Source organism: Callorhinus ursinus, unplaced genomic scaffold (assembly GCF_003265705.2).
Source record: "Callorhinus ursinus isolate GAN/ISIS: 27379988/994484 unplaced genomic scaffold, GSC_fseal_2.0 scaffold9, whole genome shotgun sequence".
In the NCBI taxonomy this organism is placed as follows: Eukaryota; Metazoa; Chordata; class Mammalia; order Carnivora; family Otariidae; genus Callorhinus; species Callorhinus ursinus.
In genome coordinates this window covers 58378843-58398305 of record NW_027397071.1, presented here as the reverse complement: position 1 = coordinate 58398305, position 19463 = coordinate 58378843, and the positions used below count along the sequence as shown (strand labels likewise).

The following is a 19463-nucleotide window of genomic DNA, read 5'->3' as shown; positions in this document are numbered from 1 at the left end:
GCGGCGGGGTGGGGCAAGGCAAATGTATCTTGGGATATGATTGGTTGAAGTGGCTGCCACTCATAAAACGAGCCTTGGCGCCCAGCCCCTTTCGCTTCCAGCAGGCCTTGCGCGCGAGAACATGGCGGCGTCCTGGTGGAGGTCTTGAGGGGGGCCCAAGTTCGTATGGCGTTGGCGTCGGGGCCCGCGAGGCGGGCACTGGTTCGCCCTGGGCGGCTCGGCCTTGGGGACTGCGCGGCTCCGAGACGCGGGGCGTACGAGTGGGGCGTGCGCTCCACGCGGAAGCCCGAGCCTCGTCCCCTGGACAGGGTGTACGAGATCCCTGGACTGGAGCCCATCACGTACGCGGGGAAGATGCACTTCATGCCCGGGCTGGCGCGGCCGGTCTTCCCGCCCTGGGACCCCGGTTGGACGCACCCAAAGTTCCGCCGCCCGACCCCGGTTCACGAGCAGCCGCTGTACAAGGATCAGGCCTGCTACGTCTTCCACCAGCGTTGCCGCCTCCTCGAGGGTGAGGCCCTAGGACGGGCAGGAGGGGACCTCGTTCCTCTTCCCAGCACTGACCCCAACTCTCCGTGGCCTTGAAACTTTGTGGGTCTCGGTTTCTTCGTCTGCGAAATGGGTAGTGATTACGCCTGAGGGTTTCAGGATTTTTTTTTTTTTTTTAAGATTTTATTTATTTGACAGAGACACAGCGAGATAGTGAACACAAGCAGGGGGAGTGGGAGAGGGAGAAGCAGGCTTCCCGCTGAGCAGGGAGCCGGATGTGGGGCTCGATCCCAGACCATGATCTGAGCCCAAGGCAGACGCTTAATGACTGAGCCACCCAGGCGCCCCTGAGGGTTTTAGAATTAAGTGGGATGAGAAATGCTGTGCTTGTGTGAGGCAGTATTAGGTTGAGTGGCGAAGTGAAAAGACCTGATTTCTGCCTCCTCCCCTGCCTCCATCTAACTCTGATTTGGGGCAAGTGTCTGAAATTTCCAGAGCCTCCATTTTCTGTGAACTCATTGGTTTTGACTAGATGGCCCACACTGACTCTTCACCTCTTAATACTCTGGAGATGTAACTGTACATTGAATTATTAGATGGAGTTCATATTGAAAAGAGACAGCAGAAAGCATGCTTAATCTCCTGGCCTATGGCCTCATTTCACAGGATTGGTGAATGTGACAGAGAGGGACGTGATTTGCCCACACGTGCTCTGGGTTAATAGTGAACCCAGGGCTACCTATCTGGTTTCCTAGGCTAATGTCCTCTGTCAGATGGCAGAGTTAGGATGTTTTCAAGGAAGGGTTCTGGACCTAAAAGTCATCTAGCCTATTTCTGCTCCCCTTTTCACTAAGAACAGATCAAAATGACTGAGCTGAACGAAACCAATCTGTGTGTCCAGAGCAGAACCCAGAAATTACTTTCCAGAGTTCATGGGGGCAGGGGGAGGGCTTGTTTATTGAGAGGCCCTTTCCCTATTCTTGCCTGTTCTTCCTTAGTCCTATCCCCATCACTATGGGTATAGGGCAGGTTCTGAAAACACAAAACGGTCAGGGTCAGTGGGAGTAGTATTTTCCAAGGAGTAATTAGGAAAGAAAGACCTGGAAGGATTTGGGGACTAAACCAAAGAATAAATCCTAGATTTGAAAAAAACTTAACTGGCCAGCCTCTTAAGCCACGCAAACCCATTCCTGAAAGCTGAATTTCCAGCATCTAAACATTCCCATTGCCCTACCAGGGTATTGTAATGGACCTCACAAGACTTGGCAGCCCCCCTTTTTTTTTTTTAATTTAAACAGGTATCACACCCAGTATGGGGCTTAAACCCACAACCCTGAGATTAAGAGTCCCGGGCTCTACCGATTGAGTCAGCCAGGTGCCCCAGCCTTGAGTGACCCTGGGAACATTACCAGCCTTTAGGGTAGACAGATTCAAGTTCTCCCCACCGTCACTTAGAGGGTATGTGACTTGAAACAAATTCGTTAGTCTCTGAATTTCATAAAATCCGATTTGTAGATAAAGTGCCTGGCACAGGATAGATGGTGGTGCTCAGTAAATAGCAGCTCTAATGATTAGGTATTATTTATATACTAGTGAACCATAAAAATCTCAATTTTTAAATCCACTGTCAAGTTTAAGGAACAATAGCGTGGCTCAGTCGGTTAAGCATGTCTGCCTTCGGCTCAGGTCATGATCCCAGGGTGTTGGGATTGAGTCCTGCGTCAGGCTCCCTGCTCAGGAGCAGGGGTCTTAAAAAAAAAAAGAAAAAGAAAAAAGAAAAAAGTGCTATTTAAAAAAAAAGTTTAAGGAACAGTGGCAGTGTCAGAACTAAAATTCAGGTTATCTGACTCCAGTCCAGGGTTTTTTCTGCTGCACCATAAAATCCAGAAGTTACATTTCTAAATGTTTGTATTTCCCATGTCGTATAAGCCTCAAAGTGAAAAGTCTCATTGCCCTTATAGCATTTCATTTATTAGCACAAAGGAAATTGCCTGAGAGTGTCTCCCCCAGAGTATCCTGGGCTCCGTTTAATCCCAGGCATAGCTTTATAAATGAAGATACGTCTCTGAAATGGTGGTGTTTTCCCAGCTGGCGGGAGTAGCCTGCTAACCAAAGCAGTCACCAGCCTGCTGTCAATTTGTGACTACAGTCGTGGACAAGAATACAGTATTAACTTTGTCCTGAGGGTAGGGGGCTTGTATGTGAATTTGATGCAGAACTTAGGTCCCTAGGGCTGGGCCTGTTCTTCCCTCAGGGAAGCCAGCTCTGGGGAAGGTGAAGCGAGGGACTTGTGCTTGGCATCACAGCCCATCCCACTCAGAGTAGCGGTCATTCCTTAATGTTTAAAAATGAAGCAGTCTGAATTAAATCTATTTTTGTTTATATTCCATCTTTTCCCAAAAAGTATTTCAGGCATCTTACAGAAATTTTATAGCACAGCCAAATTAAATTAAAAACATACAGGTGAGGGAATCCACACAAAGGAGAAATAAAACAGGTGAATACAAAAAATCCATTCTGTGAGGTTCCGCTTGCTAAAGGGGAGCCCCAAACATGACTCTCAGCCTGTTAACGCTATAGAGACGGGGTCAGCTGACTAGACCAGTTGCCTGTTTCTGTAAATAGTTTTATTAGAACACAGCCACACCCACTTGTTTACTTGTAGTCCCTGGCTGCTTTCCATGCTACAGTGGCAGAGATGAGTAGCTGTGACAGAATGTATGGCTCAGAAGCTGAAAATATTTATTATCTGGCCCTTTAGGGAAAAGTTTGTTGACCCCTGGTATAGGGAAGAACATTTTCAGTTATGCAGTTCACCGTGTCTTTAAGACAACCGTACTATTCCAGGAAAAGCCCAGCCTTCTGGTACCGAGGCCAGGGAGGATCCTGTGTAATAAATGGAACATGTGATCCTTCGGACAGATAACAGCAGTGCATTTCATAGGGCTTCTACATATAAAAACCTGCTTAAAGATAGCTCATTATAGAAGCTCAGGGTTAGGTGAGATGTGAAAGATTATCCATTTAAGTGCTCCCAAACTCAGGGCCCTTCAAGTTATTCATGATCAATAAGTTATTTCCATTAATTCCCAAAGCTGTTTTCCCTTGATACATCAGTATGGGGTTAATCCTTGGCCCACTCCTAATAAGTGGGATCTATTTGGTAGACATGGGCTTTTCCAATCAGGGACTTGGATGTGGGTTAGTAAAGGAATCTAGGATTTGAAATGCTGGCATCCATTGATCTAGTCCTCTAGTCTGGAGTCTGTGAATCTTGCAGGCAACAGAGGGACCCTTTCCCATAAGATTCAGCCTTATGATCCCAGCCATCTTTGCTGATGTTTGAATCCCTTCTGTGTAGGCACTCACTACCTCAGTCAACTGTTGACCATCCTCAGGTCGACAGTCATTCCTGCAGTCAAGCTGAAATCTGGCTGTCCTGGCTTCCACTCTTATTTTAGTTCTGACTCCTCAGATGTCACAGTACAAATTCTGTTTCTCTCAAGGCAGACCTTTCCCCAAGATGCTACTGGCAGACTTAAGCAACTCTTACTGAATTTCTTTTTTTGTTTTTTTGTGATTGATTACCCCAAAGGTGTAAAGCAGGCCCTCTGGCTTACCAAAGCCAAGTTAATAGAAGGCCTTCCCGAGAAAGTGCTTAGCCTTGCCGCTGATCCAGAGAACTACATAGAGAACCAAGATGAACGCCTTCTGAACGTGATCTCTCACGCCCGTCTCTGGCACTCCACTGAAGACACCCCGAAGAGAGAGGTCTACTGGTAAGTTTCCCCCACGTCAGTAAGATTTCTAGTCAGTGGATCTTAGAGTCAGCCTTTTGCCTTACGTCTCCAAACGTCTCTTCTTTCCTCCAAGCCCAGTCATTGTGGACAGTCTGATACAGCTGTGTAGATCCCAAATTCTCAAGCATCCTTCTCTGGCCAGACGGATGTGCGCCAAAAACTACACGTTATCCACCACCTGGAGTCGAGGTTGGTCATCTTGGTCTGTTTTGTTTTTTTTTTTAAAGATTTTATTTATTTATTTGAGAGAGAGAGAGCATGAGAGGGGGGAGGGTCCGAGGGAGAAGCAGACTCACTGCTGAGCAGGGAGCCCAATGCGGGACTCGATCCCCAGGACTCCAGGATCATGACCTGAGCTGAAGGCAGTCGCTTAACCAACTGAACCACCCAGGCGCCCATCTTGGTCTGTTTTTTATCTTCCTACTCTTCACCCCACCACCAGCTCACCACCCCATGTCCGTACCTGTGCTTCTTTCCTTCCTTCGTGGCCCACTTTTGTAGAATGAGACACATCCTCCTATCGTTAGCCACAGATTGGTGTTTTTTTTTTCCTTAAGGGGGTGGTGGGAGAAGCAGAGAGAGAGAGAGAGAAACTTAAGCAGGCTCCATGCCTAGCGCGGAGCCCGATATGGGGCTTAATCCCACAACCCTGACATCATGACTTGAGCTGAAATCAAGAATAGGACGCTTAACCAACTGAGCCCGAGATGCTCCTCAGTTTTTTTTTATTTTAATCACTCCTTCCCATGACTTAATTCAACTGTATCTGTTGAGTACCCTTGAGTACCTAAGTGTTGAAGATAAGAAGTAATAAAGGGCAGGCAGTCTCTGCCTTCACAAAGCTCATACTCGATTGTAAGAGCCTTCTTACCCCATTCATCCTTTCCTCCTTTTCCAAATCCATTTTCCACGTAGCTGCTAGAGTGATCTTTCTAAAGTGCACTTCTCTCCCCTGTTTCAGATCCTTCACTGCCTCCCAGGAACTTAAACCGTTTATCATCAGATCCAACCCACTGATTTGGCCACCGGCTGGCCTTTCTGGTTTTCTCTCCTTACTACCCCCACCCCCACCGTACCCCCAGGCCAAATTTACACTTTAGCCACTTGCAGCTTTTTGGCATCAAGCTTTTATACCTTTTGCACTGTTGCTGTACGTTCTGTCTGGAATGCTTTTTTCTACTTTCCTTGTTTGGCTAAATTCTACTTGTCTGTGAGGCTCAGCTCCAGCCCCCTTCCTATGTGAATGTAGACATTAGCTAGTCCGCTTCTGTGCTCCTCATGCCCATTGTTCCCATTTTGATCAGAGCACATGTTGTACTGTATTGGAATTCTCTAATATCTTCTCTGTCTGCCCACTAAACTGAACCCCTGACAGCAGGGACCACATCTCACTCATTTTTCTGCACAGCGTCTAACAGTTCGTGGCATTTGAGCGGTGCTGACTGAGGGACAGGTGGGTGATTACCACCCTGAGGGGTTTCCATCAGGGATGTTCAGAGCACACCAGTGTTCTGACTGGTGGAATCCTGGAGCGGGGAAACTGGCTGTGGAATGATTTGGGATTTTCAGGACATCTGCTTGGTCAGATTTCTCCAGCTTGCCCCTTTTGAGTATGGACTTCCTGGCAAGGAATCAGCTATGCAGAGGTAATGGCACCACTAAGGAAATTAGTGAACCTCATTAATAGAGGAGTACTTTTTGGCCCATCATCAACTATTACCTCTAATTAAACTGCCCCATTTGGAGCTGTCACTGGAGGAGGGATGTGGAGGGAATTGAATTGGAAACCACACTAGAGTGGTCTGTGGGGAGAATCTAAAACCCAAGGTTAGGAGAGGTCCAGGCACATTTATCTTCCTTGCAAATTATATGTGAGGAAACAGGAAATACTTTTAGAAAACTATTCTTGAGGTGTGGGTATAATGTATTTTAACAAGCAGCTCAGAGTTTATCCATCCACAGATGTAGTATCCCTGCTTTACACACCCAGTGAGGGAGACCACATGCTAATTACATGACAGTGCTGTGGACCAAACCAGCTTTTAGATGTAGAAGGATCACCACCCTTGATCCGTTACCATCCCATTGTGACTTGACAGTTTCTAAACACCCAAAGCACCTTCAGAGGAAGATTTGCCTCCATGGAGAATCTTCAGGAGGCCATTCACAAGGGAGCCTTTTCAGGCACATTTTGCCTGGTGGCATGCAACCTCTGTAGGGACCTCTGTGAGGGGCATGCGCACATGCTCCCAGTAGCAGCTTTGCTGATGTGTCAGGTGTGAGTCCTCATCAACTTATGTCTGTGTAGCAAGTACGCTGATCCATCTTAGGTGAGGCTTTCTGACTGGCCTGATTTTTCCTCACTCTCGGTTGTTGAGGACAACTTGGCCCCTTTCCTGAGTTTAATAACCTTTCTTCTTAACCTCTAGTCTCCTCCTCCTTCCCTCCCTCTCTCCCTCCTTCCCTACAACATTCTGCTTCTAGTCACCTGGGTTTGTCTCCCTAAACTCTGCCATGGGGGAGCCCACTTCTGTGCCTTCACACATGTTCCTCCTCCTGAACTAAAATGTTTTTCCTTCCCTTTTCTTGCCTGGGCAAACTGTCAACCAACCAAGGGCAGTTTTGCCCCCTAAGGGAGACTTGGCAAGGTCTGGAGACATTTTTGATTGTCATGACTTGAATGGGGGAAGTTCTACTGGCATCTGGTGGGTAGGGGCCAGGGATGCGGCCAGACCTCTGCAGTGCACAGGACAGTTTCCCTCATCGAAGAATTATCCAGTCCCAAATGAATTGAGAAACTCTGCTCTTATCTATCCTTCGGAAACTAGTTTGAAGGCATACCACTTTCAGGAAGTTTCCCAGGCCTCCCAAAGGAGGTCAGTTTGTCCCACCTCTACTATCTCTGAGTACGGTTCATACCTTTGTATGCACTTACCAGCTAGGAAGCTTCTTGAGAGCAGAGGGTAATGCTCACTCATTTCTGGGTCCCCAGCATAGAGCAGGTGCTTGTGAAGATCTGTGTGGGGCAGCCCTGAACCCACAGAGACTGCCAGGTGGCCTCAGGGCCCATTGGCAAGGGAACACAGGAAGAAGAGTGCTTTGGTTGGTCCCCTTCTCAACATCTTGACCAAAGTTTTGTTTTCTGCGATCATACTGATCAGCTAGGAAAGCAATAAGACTTAAGGAGCATGGCAGGATGAAGGCTCTAGGCTTGGCTGAGCTAAGTCTTTAGACCAGGGTAGCCTAATCGTCTTTCTCCCCTTTTAGAGTCTTTTCTCCTTCAGGTCCGTGGTTCCAGTGGAGCCCGACTGAATACCAAGGATCCGCTGCCCACCGTCGCCTCCAAAGAGGAGGTTGAAGCTACTGAGAATCACGTTCTTGAGACCTTCTATCCCATATCTCCCACTATTGATCTTCAGGAATGCAGTGTTTATGATGTGGAAGACAACACAGGTAAGTGTCATAGCCGTGCATATCCAGGCAGCGTGGAGATGAGGGACGCGCATTTTCTCCTAAGAGCCATGTAGCAGCCTACCCCCACTTTGCTTTTGACCCCTGAGAGGTAACGTGGTACCTCAGAGTTGTAACGGGTGGCTGAGGGGGCTTCTGGCCAGGCCCCAAGTGTTTCCTTTATTCACAGGTCCCTTGAAAGACACCCCTCTTTCTATGCACCCGTAAACCCTGGCCAACCTCCTGCTAGGATGGAGGAAGCCCCACAGGCCTTAAATGGGGCTATTCATCTCAACTCCATCGAATAAGGCACCACCATTTCCCCTGGCTGCCATGACAGAAACCAGAGCATCAGGCCAGGCAGGCCCACGGCTCATACCCTCTAGTCCGTCCCTAGGAGTTGTAGCGCCTTCCTTCTAACCTCCTCATCTCCACAGCAACAGCTTGCGGCAGGCCCAGCCTGTTGCCACAACCCCCCAGCTAGCTGGCCGGCCTGACCTGGTCTGTTTTCTCTCGGTCCGTCTGGTTCCCAGTTCTCGAGGCACCCTCCTGAGACACGAACTCCGTCCCTTCTCTCCGCGCCTACTCCCCGGTGCCCATCAGGTACAGGTGGAAGTCCTCAGCCTATCACATGAGGGCCTTCGGGTCCCGTCTTGGCCCTTTTCTCCAGCCTCACCCTGGTCCCGTCCCCTGCACGCGCGCCCCTACCCCCAGTCCAGCTACACGTAACACACCGTGCCCCTTCTCACCACAGGCTTTGGTACGTCCCCTCCCCCCTGTGCCTGGGGTTTGTGGCCTCCCACCTTTTTTTGTCCGTCCCCCCCACCCCCGCTGTGCATAGTTCATCTTAGGACTCACTTCTTCTCCGAAGTGCCCTGGGGTCTTCCCTTGTCATCAGGGGCCTTTCATCTGTGCTTCCCCAGCCCCCAGCTCACCCCGCTCAGATGTTCACATGTCCCTCTGTGTGGACCCCTCCAGACTGAGCCTCTCCGAGGCAGTGGCAGGCTGCCCTCGGCCTCTGCTCCTGGCCCCGGTCTAGCCCCAGTCTGTCCCTGGCGCCTGTCTTAGGCTGGGCGCACAGGGAGTGCTGAGCCTCTGAAGCAAGGATAGAGGCCCATGGAAGGGCGTCTCTGTCAAGTAGTGCTTGCTTCGGGGATTTTCAGAGCCCATGTTTTCCCAGCTTCTTCCTCCTTGTCACCCCCTTTCACTAACCCAGGTTACTCATGCTGGAAGCTGCCAGCCTACCAAGGGTTTACTCCTAGCCATGCAAGGGACGAGAATGATGGCCTGGCAGGGTGGTGGCTGGGATGAACAAGGGCTCAGCTTTGATCCTCAGTGCCAGTATTTGCAGATCACTTGTGAGGCATGAGGCAAGTTGTTTATTGCTAATAATAAAGTATGGAATTTTGCAAATGATTGGCTTTTAAAAAAATAATTACCCTAGTTTTCAGGTTTTCTACTAACATCACTATCACCTATGTGCTTGAATGAGCGAGAAAGGGGTAGAGTTCGAACCAGCACACAGGAATCACCTGGCGCGGGTTGGCAACATTTTCAATAAAGAGCCAAATAGTACATATTTGCAGGCCACATATGGTCTCTGACAGCTACTCTGTAGACATTGTGTCAGGGAGTGGGCATGGCTATGCGCTGGTAAAAACTTTATTTTCCAAAATAGGCAGGGGGTGGGGGGCCGATGTGGCTGGCAGACTGGTTTGCCATCCCCCTGAGCAACAGTGATAACATCTGCCTTTACGGAGTCTCTGTGGTGCCTTGCACTGAGCCAAGGTGATGTGACTTTCCAAAGGCTTTGGGACAGGCTGGTAATCCTTTCTGTTCCTCCACGTGATTATGTGTCTTGCAGGATTCCAGGAGGGTTATCCTTACCCCTATCCCCACACCCTGTATTTCCTGGAGTCAGCCAATTTACGACCACACCGCTTTCAACCAGATCAGCTGCGGGCCAAAATGATCCTGTTTGCCTTTGGCAATGCCCTGGCTCAGGCCCGGCGCCTCTATGGGGTATGTATGGGGAGAAAGACCACTCAGCGACTTTACATGGTGTTGGCTTCCTGCCTTACACCGCTCACAGAAAGAAGGGAGGTACAGGGGGCATTCCTTGCTTGACTGAGGAGTTCTCCCGACAGGCACTTCCACGCACCCTGCGGAGAGAAACCGACATCTGCTGGGGCCTCCTGTGTGCCTGCCTGTCTTTTACATAAGACAGCTCATTTGTTCATCAAAATAGCCCACAAGCTTTCTTTATCATCCCCATTTTCCAGTTAGGGCCCTGAACTCAGGGAGGCTAAGCAGCGTGTCCAGCCTTACACGGCAGCGAGTGGTGGGGGAAAGGTGAGAACGAGACGTGCCCAGCTCCTACGGCTTCAGTTATTTGCGCGCTAGTACACCCCTCGGTTCCATGAGAGCGGATCCGGGGCACGAGGCTCCATGGGCAGGAGGAGGTGAGGCAGTAGAGATGATGCACGCCTGTCTGCCAAGTGAGGACAGGCTTGGGGACCAAGGTGCCACCTGGTGATAGCCCCTTGATTCTGAGACGAGGTCTCAAGGGCCTGGATGGTGTAGAATGCAGGCTACTCAGCCTGTCCCCAAAATGGGGGAAGGCTTGCCTGGGAGCAAAGGCCTCCAGGGAGGGAGTAGGGAATGGCAGTATGGGATTCCCGAGCAGGCTGGGGACACGGGTGTGTGTGTGTGTGTGTGTGTGTGTGTTGCTGAGAGCTGCCAGCTCCCAGGTCTGAGTGTGTGTGTGTGTGTGTGTGTGTGTGTGTGTGTGTGTGTGCGCGCGCGCGCGCGCGCTTTGCTGAGAGCTGCCAGCTCCCAGGTCTGAGGCCCTCCAGGAGGAGTGTCCACAATGTTCTGTTTCCCATCCTACTCGTCTAGGAACTAGGTGGGGTTGGAGAGATGTGGTTGGGCAAACGAGGTAGGGAGTGGAATGGACCTTGCCTATGTTGAGCATTTGCTACCTGCCAGTTAATTAGGGTTCTTTATATCAGTGTTTCTCAAAGTACGGTCCTGGATTAGCTGCATGAGCATCATCTGGGAACTTGTTGGAGGTATAAATTCTACTGCATCAGAAACTGGGGGTGGCGCCCAAGTAGCCAGCGTTGGAAGCCCTGCAGGTGGTGCTGGCATTAGCTCGGGGTTGAGAACCACGGCACTGAGGCTGGAGAACCACTGCGTTGTTCAGTCCTCGTAGTAGCCCTCCATGGCAGATGCTCCTAGCCTCGTTTTACAGCTGAAGAAACTGAGGCTCAGGGAGGCCAAGTACCTTTCCCAATGTCATGCAGCTAGGAGATTGGCAGCTGTTACATCTTTATGTGACCTTCTTGTGTCTTCTAGTCCTCGAAGGTTATTTTTGTTCCCATTCTTTGACTACATACTCATGAAGGCTCTGGAAGGTTAGGTGACTTTCCCGAGGTCCCATAGCTGTTGAGTGGGGAAGCAAGCACCAGAGCCCTGATTCCTCTAGTCTCAAAAGATGTGCCGCCTCTCAGCCCGGGGGCAGGGGAAGGGAGCGGGCACGGCCGCACGCCGGGGACTGGGGCTGCAGGCCCCTCGTGGCTTCCGTACCGGCTATTGCCAGCAGGGCATGGGGAGCCACACTGCCGCTACTTGCCACCCAGTTGGGTAGGAGGGGAGACCTCCACCCACCCGCTCCAGGTACAGATTATTCCTGGGGATGTGAAGTTGAGCAATTATGGGAAGAGCCTCCATGTAAAAGGTAAAATTGCTGAGAAATTTATGTACTACCTGCAGTTTTATTGATCTGTAGAGGGAGATAAGAGTCAATACAGAATTCTCAGCTAACACTTAGAGGTACTTTTCTTTTTATTTATTTCTCATGCAGCTAAGAACAGGTGTTTCTAAGGCCAGCAGTCCCGGTGTGGCCCACTCCGAGGTCTGACATTAGCTATTCCTGATGTCACACTCCGCTCTGGAGCGGTGAACATAGGCGGCATTTTTGGATCAAGGATGCTTTGCTCCATGGGGCCTGCCTGCTGGATCTTTGTCCAGCGGGTGGCCATCACCTGACTGGACTGTTGCGGAGCCTCGGGGGGGTGAGCGTGTCGTTTCTGACCCACCCTGGGACACTCCTGGGAGTGAAAGGAGGCACCACTGTCCCATAGCATGGAACACTAGGTGTCAACCACGAGGAGAGGGGTTTCAGTGATTTCCTAGCATGGGGTCTGATCCTGGCTCACGTCTCGTGGGCAACCTTGCACAATGATAGCACCTCTCTGGAGCTCAGTTTCCCCATTGGTGAAGTGGGACTGGATGGCTGGATTTGTGCAATTACCAGTGACTGTAAAGCCGGCGCCAGGCCTGGAACGTGAGAGGCGTGCGGGAGCTTGTTTCCACTGTGATTAGTACCAAGTGGCGCTCCCAGAGAGAGAGAACCCGCTCACATGCCGCCGGCTGTAAAGCCTGCTGCTGACACGGTGGGGTGGACACCCCGGCAGTCAGATGCCTTCTCTGAGGCACTCCGGGAGCCCTGAAGCCCAGGCCCAGTGATGGCCTGCAGGGCCGGGCGGTCCAGGGCGCCAGGAGGTGAGCTTGTATATTCACTGAGCCTCCAGGTTAACCTTTGATGGAACTGATGTCACTGTTGTTGCCATCAGGTAACGCCATGGGTTTAGGGATTTCCTGTCACCTTCCTGTACTCTGCCACTGGCCCAGTCATCACCCCAGCGGCAGGAATTGCTACTTTAAGGTGCTTATTAACCAGGAGGCGCCAGGTCAGGCAGAGCTGGGCTGGGGGAGGGAGGGACAGCCTCGCTGTGGTCAGTGCCCTGAACTGTCTCCATCGCTCCATGGTAAGAGCCTTAAATGGGAGCAGGCATTAGTTGCAGAGGTCGGAGCTCGAAGCTGCCGGTTCTGTGCTATTCTTTACACCCCACCGTTTCTGGTTTCATTTACTTGTCCCTTTTGCCTCTCAGAATGACACTAAGGTTTTGGAGCGGCCAGTAGTTGTGCAGAGTGTGGGCACCGATGGACGTGTCTTCCAGTTCCTGGTGCTGCAGCTGAACACCACAGAGCTGGCCTCTAACAAGGGCGTCAAGAATCTGGTCTGGGTGGACTCAGACCAGCTCCTCTATCAGCATTTCTGGTGTCGCCCAGTGATCAAAAAGAAGGTGGTTGTGGTAAGTCCTGCCATCTCCAGCCTGGTGATTGGACCAGGGCCATGACTCCGTGTCCCCAGAGTGAGCCGGGGGTGGAGTTGAAGGGATGCTTGCAGGTGGGACCTGGGCCCTAGGGACTTCCTGCCCAGGATCTCTACCTGGAAGACTCCTTCTACCCTGGGCCCTGCCCGGCCCTCCGTGGGCCCCCCCCCGCGCGGCAGCTCCTCACAGAGCCCCCTCGTGCCCTGCTGCTGGTAGCCCGGGGCCCCCGTAGGTGCTGCTGCTTTTGTATAGGAGGCGTCTCCCTTGTCCCCCCGCCCTCCAGTTCTCTCGAGTCTGGCCGTCCTCTAAGGACCCCCGTCCTGCTGCTACCCTCACTGCAGTGCCTCGGGTGGGGCCCCATAGCCCCCGTGTTCCCCCATCACAGCACAGTCCCGCTGCTGTTTCCAGGTTTTTCTCCTCCATCAAACCGAGCTCCAAGCTCCTCGGAAGCCTTTGTTCGTTTCTTCCCCCGGACAGGGGATTCTTCCCGGGGCCTGGTCACTGCCGCACCCCCGTGCCCCACTAGCAGAGGCCCGGCCTGCTTTCTGTGCAGCAGGCAGTGACCGTTCTGTATTCATCCTGTGAGGTCAGGCAGCGATAAGCGCTCTGAAGGGACAAGGCAGCGTCGGGGGCTGCGAGAGAACAGAATGGGGGTGCAGCCGGCTCTGCAGCTGGCTGTGGCCTGGGGCCCGCACGGGCCTGAGCGGATGTGCTGCGTGCAGCTGGTGTTGGGTCTCTGAACAGAACCGGCGTGTCAGCTGCCCTGTTAGCTCTCGAGGCAGTGCCGTCTCTGCCCTGGAAATGCCTCCCCGGCCGGGGCCCTTCTCTTTGGCCCCTGACCCCATTGTGTGTCACCTGCAGCCACCCCAGCTTCCTCTGCACTCTCTGCTCTTATCCTGCTCTCCTTCTCCCCAGCGTGTCTCTGGGTCCTCCCTTCCAGAACACTGACCTAGCGGCAGACGCCTCCTGATTGGTCAGATGGTTCCTGCCCCCGGCCCCCAGCACAGGCCCTGGGCTCCAACCTCGCCCTTCTGCTTCCTGCCTCTGCACTGGCGCGTAGACTCGTCTCTCGGCAAACACATGCCTTTCCTTTTCCTCTCTGGCCCATTCTCCTTGCTCTAGAAGACTCAGTTCATACGTACGGGAGACCATGAGATCTCTTCTTCCCTGCTTTCTGAGCATCTTTTCCCTACGTCCGCTGTGAGGCCTGTCAGCTTTTATTATCACTGTTTGGAACATCTGGCTGTAAGCTCCTTGAGGGCAGAGCCAGATTCAGGCCACTGTCGGGTTTCTAGCACGGGGCACAGGCCCAGTACAGAGAGAAGGGACCTGATCCACGTGTGTGGACGAGTGAGGGATTATTGTCCCCAGGAATGAAAAGGGGGCAACAGAGCATTGGTTCGTGGTGGTTGAGGTGAGAGGGATAGGGGGTGAGGGCGGTGCCAACAGACGGTCTGGCCAAAAGCACTAGGAGAGCTTCAAGCCCCCCAGCCCAGCCCCTCAGGCATCTCTTCACTGCCAGCTCCCTGGTGCCCCTCCTTGGTCCATGAGAGGAGACAGTGACTATCCAGGCATTTAGGTTTTGCATAAAACCAACTTTTGTTTTCAGTGCTGCCATTAAACCTAGTAGCAGGATCCTAATGGGCTGTGTTCTTTCCAGGAACCTGTTGGGCCAACTGGTTTCCAGCCAGAGACATTCAGGAAGTTTTTAGCTCTGTATTTGCATGGTGCTGTGTGAGCCAAGGACCATTCTGAGGTCTGAAGCCCCCTTGCCCCCCTCCCGCAGAAGATCCTGTATCCAGAGCAGTGCTGGGCCTGCCCGGAGCCTCCGTGCTCATCCGGCCTGCTGTCTGGCTGCCAATAAAGAGCCTTCTGGTACACTGGAGCCTGGGCCTGGTGTGGGGGGCCATCAGGAGGGGCGCCCGTAGCTGTACGTGGGCCGCGCCGTGAGCCGGCCTCCGTGCAGGTGCAAGCTCGGGAGCCTGACCTGCCCCACCTTGAGCCCGGCTCTGCCCACAGCCCACTTGGACTTTAGATAAGAATCTTCGTCTCTTTGAGTTTCACCTTCTTCACCTGAAACTTGAGAGTAACATGGCCTCCCTTGTTTTGAAGACTGTAGATGCGTCTAGAGCATCTGCCATAGGATAGGTGCTCTCTGATGCTCCCTGGGTTCTCACGGGACTCTCTAAATTGTGGGCACATTTCATAATGCCTGCAGGAAATCTGAATAGAACATTCATCGTACATTTCTCCCTAGCATCCGGGTTAATAGACCAAGTACATCCCTGGTTCTGCTGGCCTCTCTGTTCACATCACATCCAAGTTCTGCTCAGGGCCCAGCACCTTAGATACAGCACCCTGTTTAATCCTCACATGTCGTTTCTGCGCTCAGGGAAGTGGTTGAGTGCCCATGTGCCGGGCACTGTTCTGTGCCCTCGAGATAAGGGAACTCCAATAGTATAAGGTCCCCTAGGTCACATGGCGGGTGGTACAGGTCAGCTTCCTAGGAGAACACTTAGGGATGTGCAGGTGAGTTTGGGGAGGGCCTGGAGGACCAGCCCCTGTGGGGAGTGATGGGGCAGTGCTGGGCAGAGAGCCTGAGCTCAGTGGGTTTGCATCTGACGTCTCGGCCAGCTCCCAGTTCTGTGGCTGCTCTGAAGCAGAGCTGTCCCATCCAGAGGTGAGGAGCTGAGCCTTTCTGCGGACACCACTGGCCTGCCACCAGTCACTGGATTGTGTACACACGGTTCCTCGGAGTGGGAGAGAACTCAGGTGAGGTTGGTGGAGGGCGACTCCCAGAGGGACTTGGCTGAGAGCAGGTAGCCACGGAAGCAGTTAGGTGTGCCCTGCTGCAGGGCCTCTGAGGAGCCATCTGGGAGCACCTGACGTAACGGCCTCGAGAGCTTGTAAATGGCAAAGTGGAGCTCCTACCTGTGTGGCTCCCATGCTCGTCCTCCATCCACTTTGCAACTTACCTTTTAGGCTTGGTGGGATGGTGGTGGCAGCTCGGAGCCAGGCGGGGCTGGCTGAAACCCCTGGAGACCAGTGGAAGCGGGGAGGGCAGGCTGAGGGCAAAGCCAGCCTGTGGGAGGGAGGCTGTGAGTCCGCCAACCGCGCCAGCCAACTGCCAGCAGGTGGCCTTGCAGTTCAAGGCTGCCCTGGGAGGGGCCGGTGCTGCAGGGTGGGCCTGGGCAGCAGTCCACCTTGAGTAACAACAGCCCTAGTGGGCTGGCCTTGGTGTGTCCCCTGTGGATCTCAGAGCTGAACTCTGGTCCCGCGCAGCTGAGCTGCAAGGTGAGGCAGACAGGACTGCTGTGTTTTACCCCCCACACTACAGGAAGGGGAACTGAGGCTCAGAGACCGAGTGGTGTTACGTAGTGTGAAGAGCTGGAAGTCTCACACGTGATGACAGCTGCCTTTTCCACAGAGCGGTCTCCACTTCCCCCAAATCCCAAGTGCCCGCAACCTCAGCCTCCCCACCTGCATCCAGGGTAGGCTTGCTGCCTAGGGTGAGGAGTCTGGCCTGTCCGCAGCAGCACAGCCCCTTCTAGCTGTCACCTCGCCCCCGACCCCAACACACACAGCACGGATCTCCTCATGCCCAGCCGGACCATGGTGGCACCTACCGCTAGGTCAGGCCTGGGGACTGAGCCCTGAGGTTCCCCGCTACAGACCTCCTCTAGGGGCAGTCCAGCAATTCTGCCCAGTTTAAAAGCACGTGCTGGGAGCCGGAGCTACAGAACGAGCCCTGGTCTCTTCTCCAGGAGCTCCCAGTTTGCCAGCAGACGCTAACAGCAGTCTGCTCTGGATCCATGGAAGCCGTGAAGGCCACCTTTCCCCTGCCTGAGCTGCTGCCCACAGGTGACAGTATGCAGGGGAGACTACCCAACAAACATCCAGTCCCTCCATGAATGAGCGCCCGCTGGGTGACTGGGGACAGGGAACACTCAGATGTCCCCAGCTCTGAGGAACGCCCGGCCTGAGGTGCTTGCTGCGGGGGGGGAGGCACAGGCCGAAGAGTGGCAGGGAGGGCGCTCGGTATTGTCACCCTGTAAGCAGGGGTCGGGGAGACGGTGAGGCTCGAGGCAGGATCCCCTCCCAGCTCAGCACCCCGCACCATGGCTGCAGCCTGCCTGGAGAGCGCCGGCGGCCTGGGGCCCGCTGGCAGAGGCTCGGGGCTCCCGAACAAAAGCCTTCAGAGCCGAGTGCGGCTCAGCCCGTCTGGGTGCGTCTGCCCCAGCCGTGAGGTCTGCCGAGTCAGAGGCGTCTGTGTGAAGAGCCCAGAAACCTTGCTCAAGAGTTGGGAAGGGCGAGATGCGAGCTGCTCCCGGCACCCTGTTCGGACTCCCCGTCCCAAGCAGGCGTACAGGGGCACCGGCGGCCCCTCCGGGTGCAAGCCCCTCACGAGCGCCAGCTCATCCTCACAACCACCCTGCGAGGAAGGTTTATAGATGAGGAAACAGGACATGGGGAGGAACGCACTCGCCCACGGCCACAGGGAAGTAGTGGCAAAAACAGATCTGAAACTGGCAGTTTGCGTCTGGAAGGGTCAGACCTCGTGAAGGTCTACTGAGCCCACATTTGGCTCCAACACGGTTTCCCTCCCCTCCTGCGGGCCGGGAGCAAGGTCCCGGGAGCTCGAGGGAAGCAGAAGTCCTACTTTCTAAATGTGCACACCCGCACACCCAACGGCTTACGTGGCCCTGGCTCTACTGTGTGGATGGAGGCTGGAACTGGGTCTCCCCACGTCTGCCCACCCCCTGCCAGGATGCCGAAGGCTACCCTGAAAAATCCTTGGAGGCGAAAACAAGACCAAACTGAAAACAGGAGAATCAGGGTCCCGGGGGGGCCCCCCAGCCTTGGCCTAGGGTGGAGTCCACCCGAGTGGGAAAGGCTGTGCGGCTACAGCTCCCGGGGGGCCCCCCTGGCCTGTGTGGACCCCCCGTGGAACACGGAACCAGGAACCTCTTCTACTTGCTGAAAAATACCTTCCGGCAAACCAGCGTGTGTCTGCAAGACAAAAAGCTGAAGGTGCATTTTAGAATGCCCCCAGATGTCTGACATGAGACTGTGGCCTTCCTTCCCAAGCCCCCATCCCAAAGGCCACTACTACCCTGCACAGCAAATGCAAAATACAGATTAACACGCCCAGGAAAAGAGGGTGGACACCTTGAACACAAAACAAGATCTTATTATGCACCAGCAACAAAAACTGCCCAACCAGTCACCTTGCATTCTGTAGTCAGTATAATAAACTCCGGCCCACGTCCCCCACCCCACCCCCAAACATGTCAGGAAGGGCTGCGGAAAAAAGATGTCCCTTTAATAAAACGTTATCAACATATATCGTACACAAACTACAATGTATCATAATTACTTTTTTTTTCCTCTCTTAATTCAGAACCAGACTACAAGGTAAGAAAAAACACAAACAGCTACAATGTTCCCAATAATCCGCACAAGGTCTTTTTTCAGGCAGATGGTATCTCACATAGTATGATATACATGGATCAGGGAGGGAGGGAGAACAGACAGCAGCTACAGGGGTGTGGGGAGGAGGGGCTGTAAATGTACAAAGAATTCAGGTGTCTTCAGGGCAAGACACAGAGGTTTCGATGGGAGCGGTGAGGTGAGGGAGGCCGTGAGTCACCCCTCCTGGGAGGGGACAGGCTCCACTGTCGCATTTGTCGGTTTTTGAAAATAAAAACAGGACCGAACCAGCACGTCTGTTTGATTGGTGTCCCCCGCCCCCCACAGCTATTCCGAAGTCTTTCCATCCAGTTCCAAGCGTATACAGAGCAATTCTGGTCAATTTCCCATCTTTGAAAAAGAAGCAAGAATCAAGAGAAAAAAACCCAAAAAACAAAAGAAAACCCAAACTCCAGCCCCACGGTGCCCACACACATGACGAGGACGATGCGAGCCAGGGCCACAGGACGAGCACGCAGGGGTCACAGTTGCCATGTCCCAGGTCATAGCCATCCTGTCGGGGGCGGCCTCCCCCACTGCGCTCCGCCCAGGCCACCGCCCAGCTGGCAGGATTCTCGCTGGGAAGACTGGGGTGGGGGCTGAGCACGGGCGGGGGAAGGTCCAGAAGAGAGAGAGGAGGAAGCGGTCCTGGGAACACAGTGCATGCCACCAGGTCACAGCGCGTCTCCGCCGTGGCGGAGTCCTGAAAGCGGTCGGGTGGTCGGGCCCCTCGGGCCACATAGTGGGGGGGGGACGGTTCTGGGGTCCCACGTGTGCAGCTGCCGGCACCACCTCGGCCAGGAGAAATCAAGCAAAACCAAAACAGGTTCCTGACCCTCCCTTGCCCATCCGCACGAACCAAAAACCCCAAGTGGAGAAAGGTGACTTTCTTTTCTCTTTCCAAAAAAGGCCTTTTGAAAGAAACCACCGATTGTAAACTGCCCAGTTTATTATTATTATCATTATTTTTAGATGGCTACAAAGACAGCGTGAGACCTCACACCTAGACTATAGCTTTCCTGGTGGAAGGGCTTGGGTACAGACAGACAGCAGGGCTTCGGTTTTTTTTTTTTTT

General features: G+C 53.3%; 1 protein-coding gene across 1 annotated transcript; it reads left to right on the top strand.

Annotated features, from left to right (window-relative positions):
- The first annotated feature begins 104 nt into the window (after positions 1-104).
- MRPL37 (mitochondrial ribosomal protein L37) lies at positions 105-18636 on the top strand. Its single transcript, XM_025871698.2, has 7 exons — positions 105-511; positions 4085-4268; positions 4363-4478; positions 7557-7742; positions 9604-9761; positions 12695-12898; positions 14580-18636. Exons 1-7 carry the CDS (start codon positions 166-168, stop codon positions 14655-14657), a joined length of 1272 nt encoding a protein of 423 aa, XP_025727483.1. The 5' UTR covers positions 105-165; the 3' UTR covers positions 14658-18636.
- Positions 18637-19463: the final 827 nt, after the last annotated feature.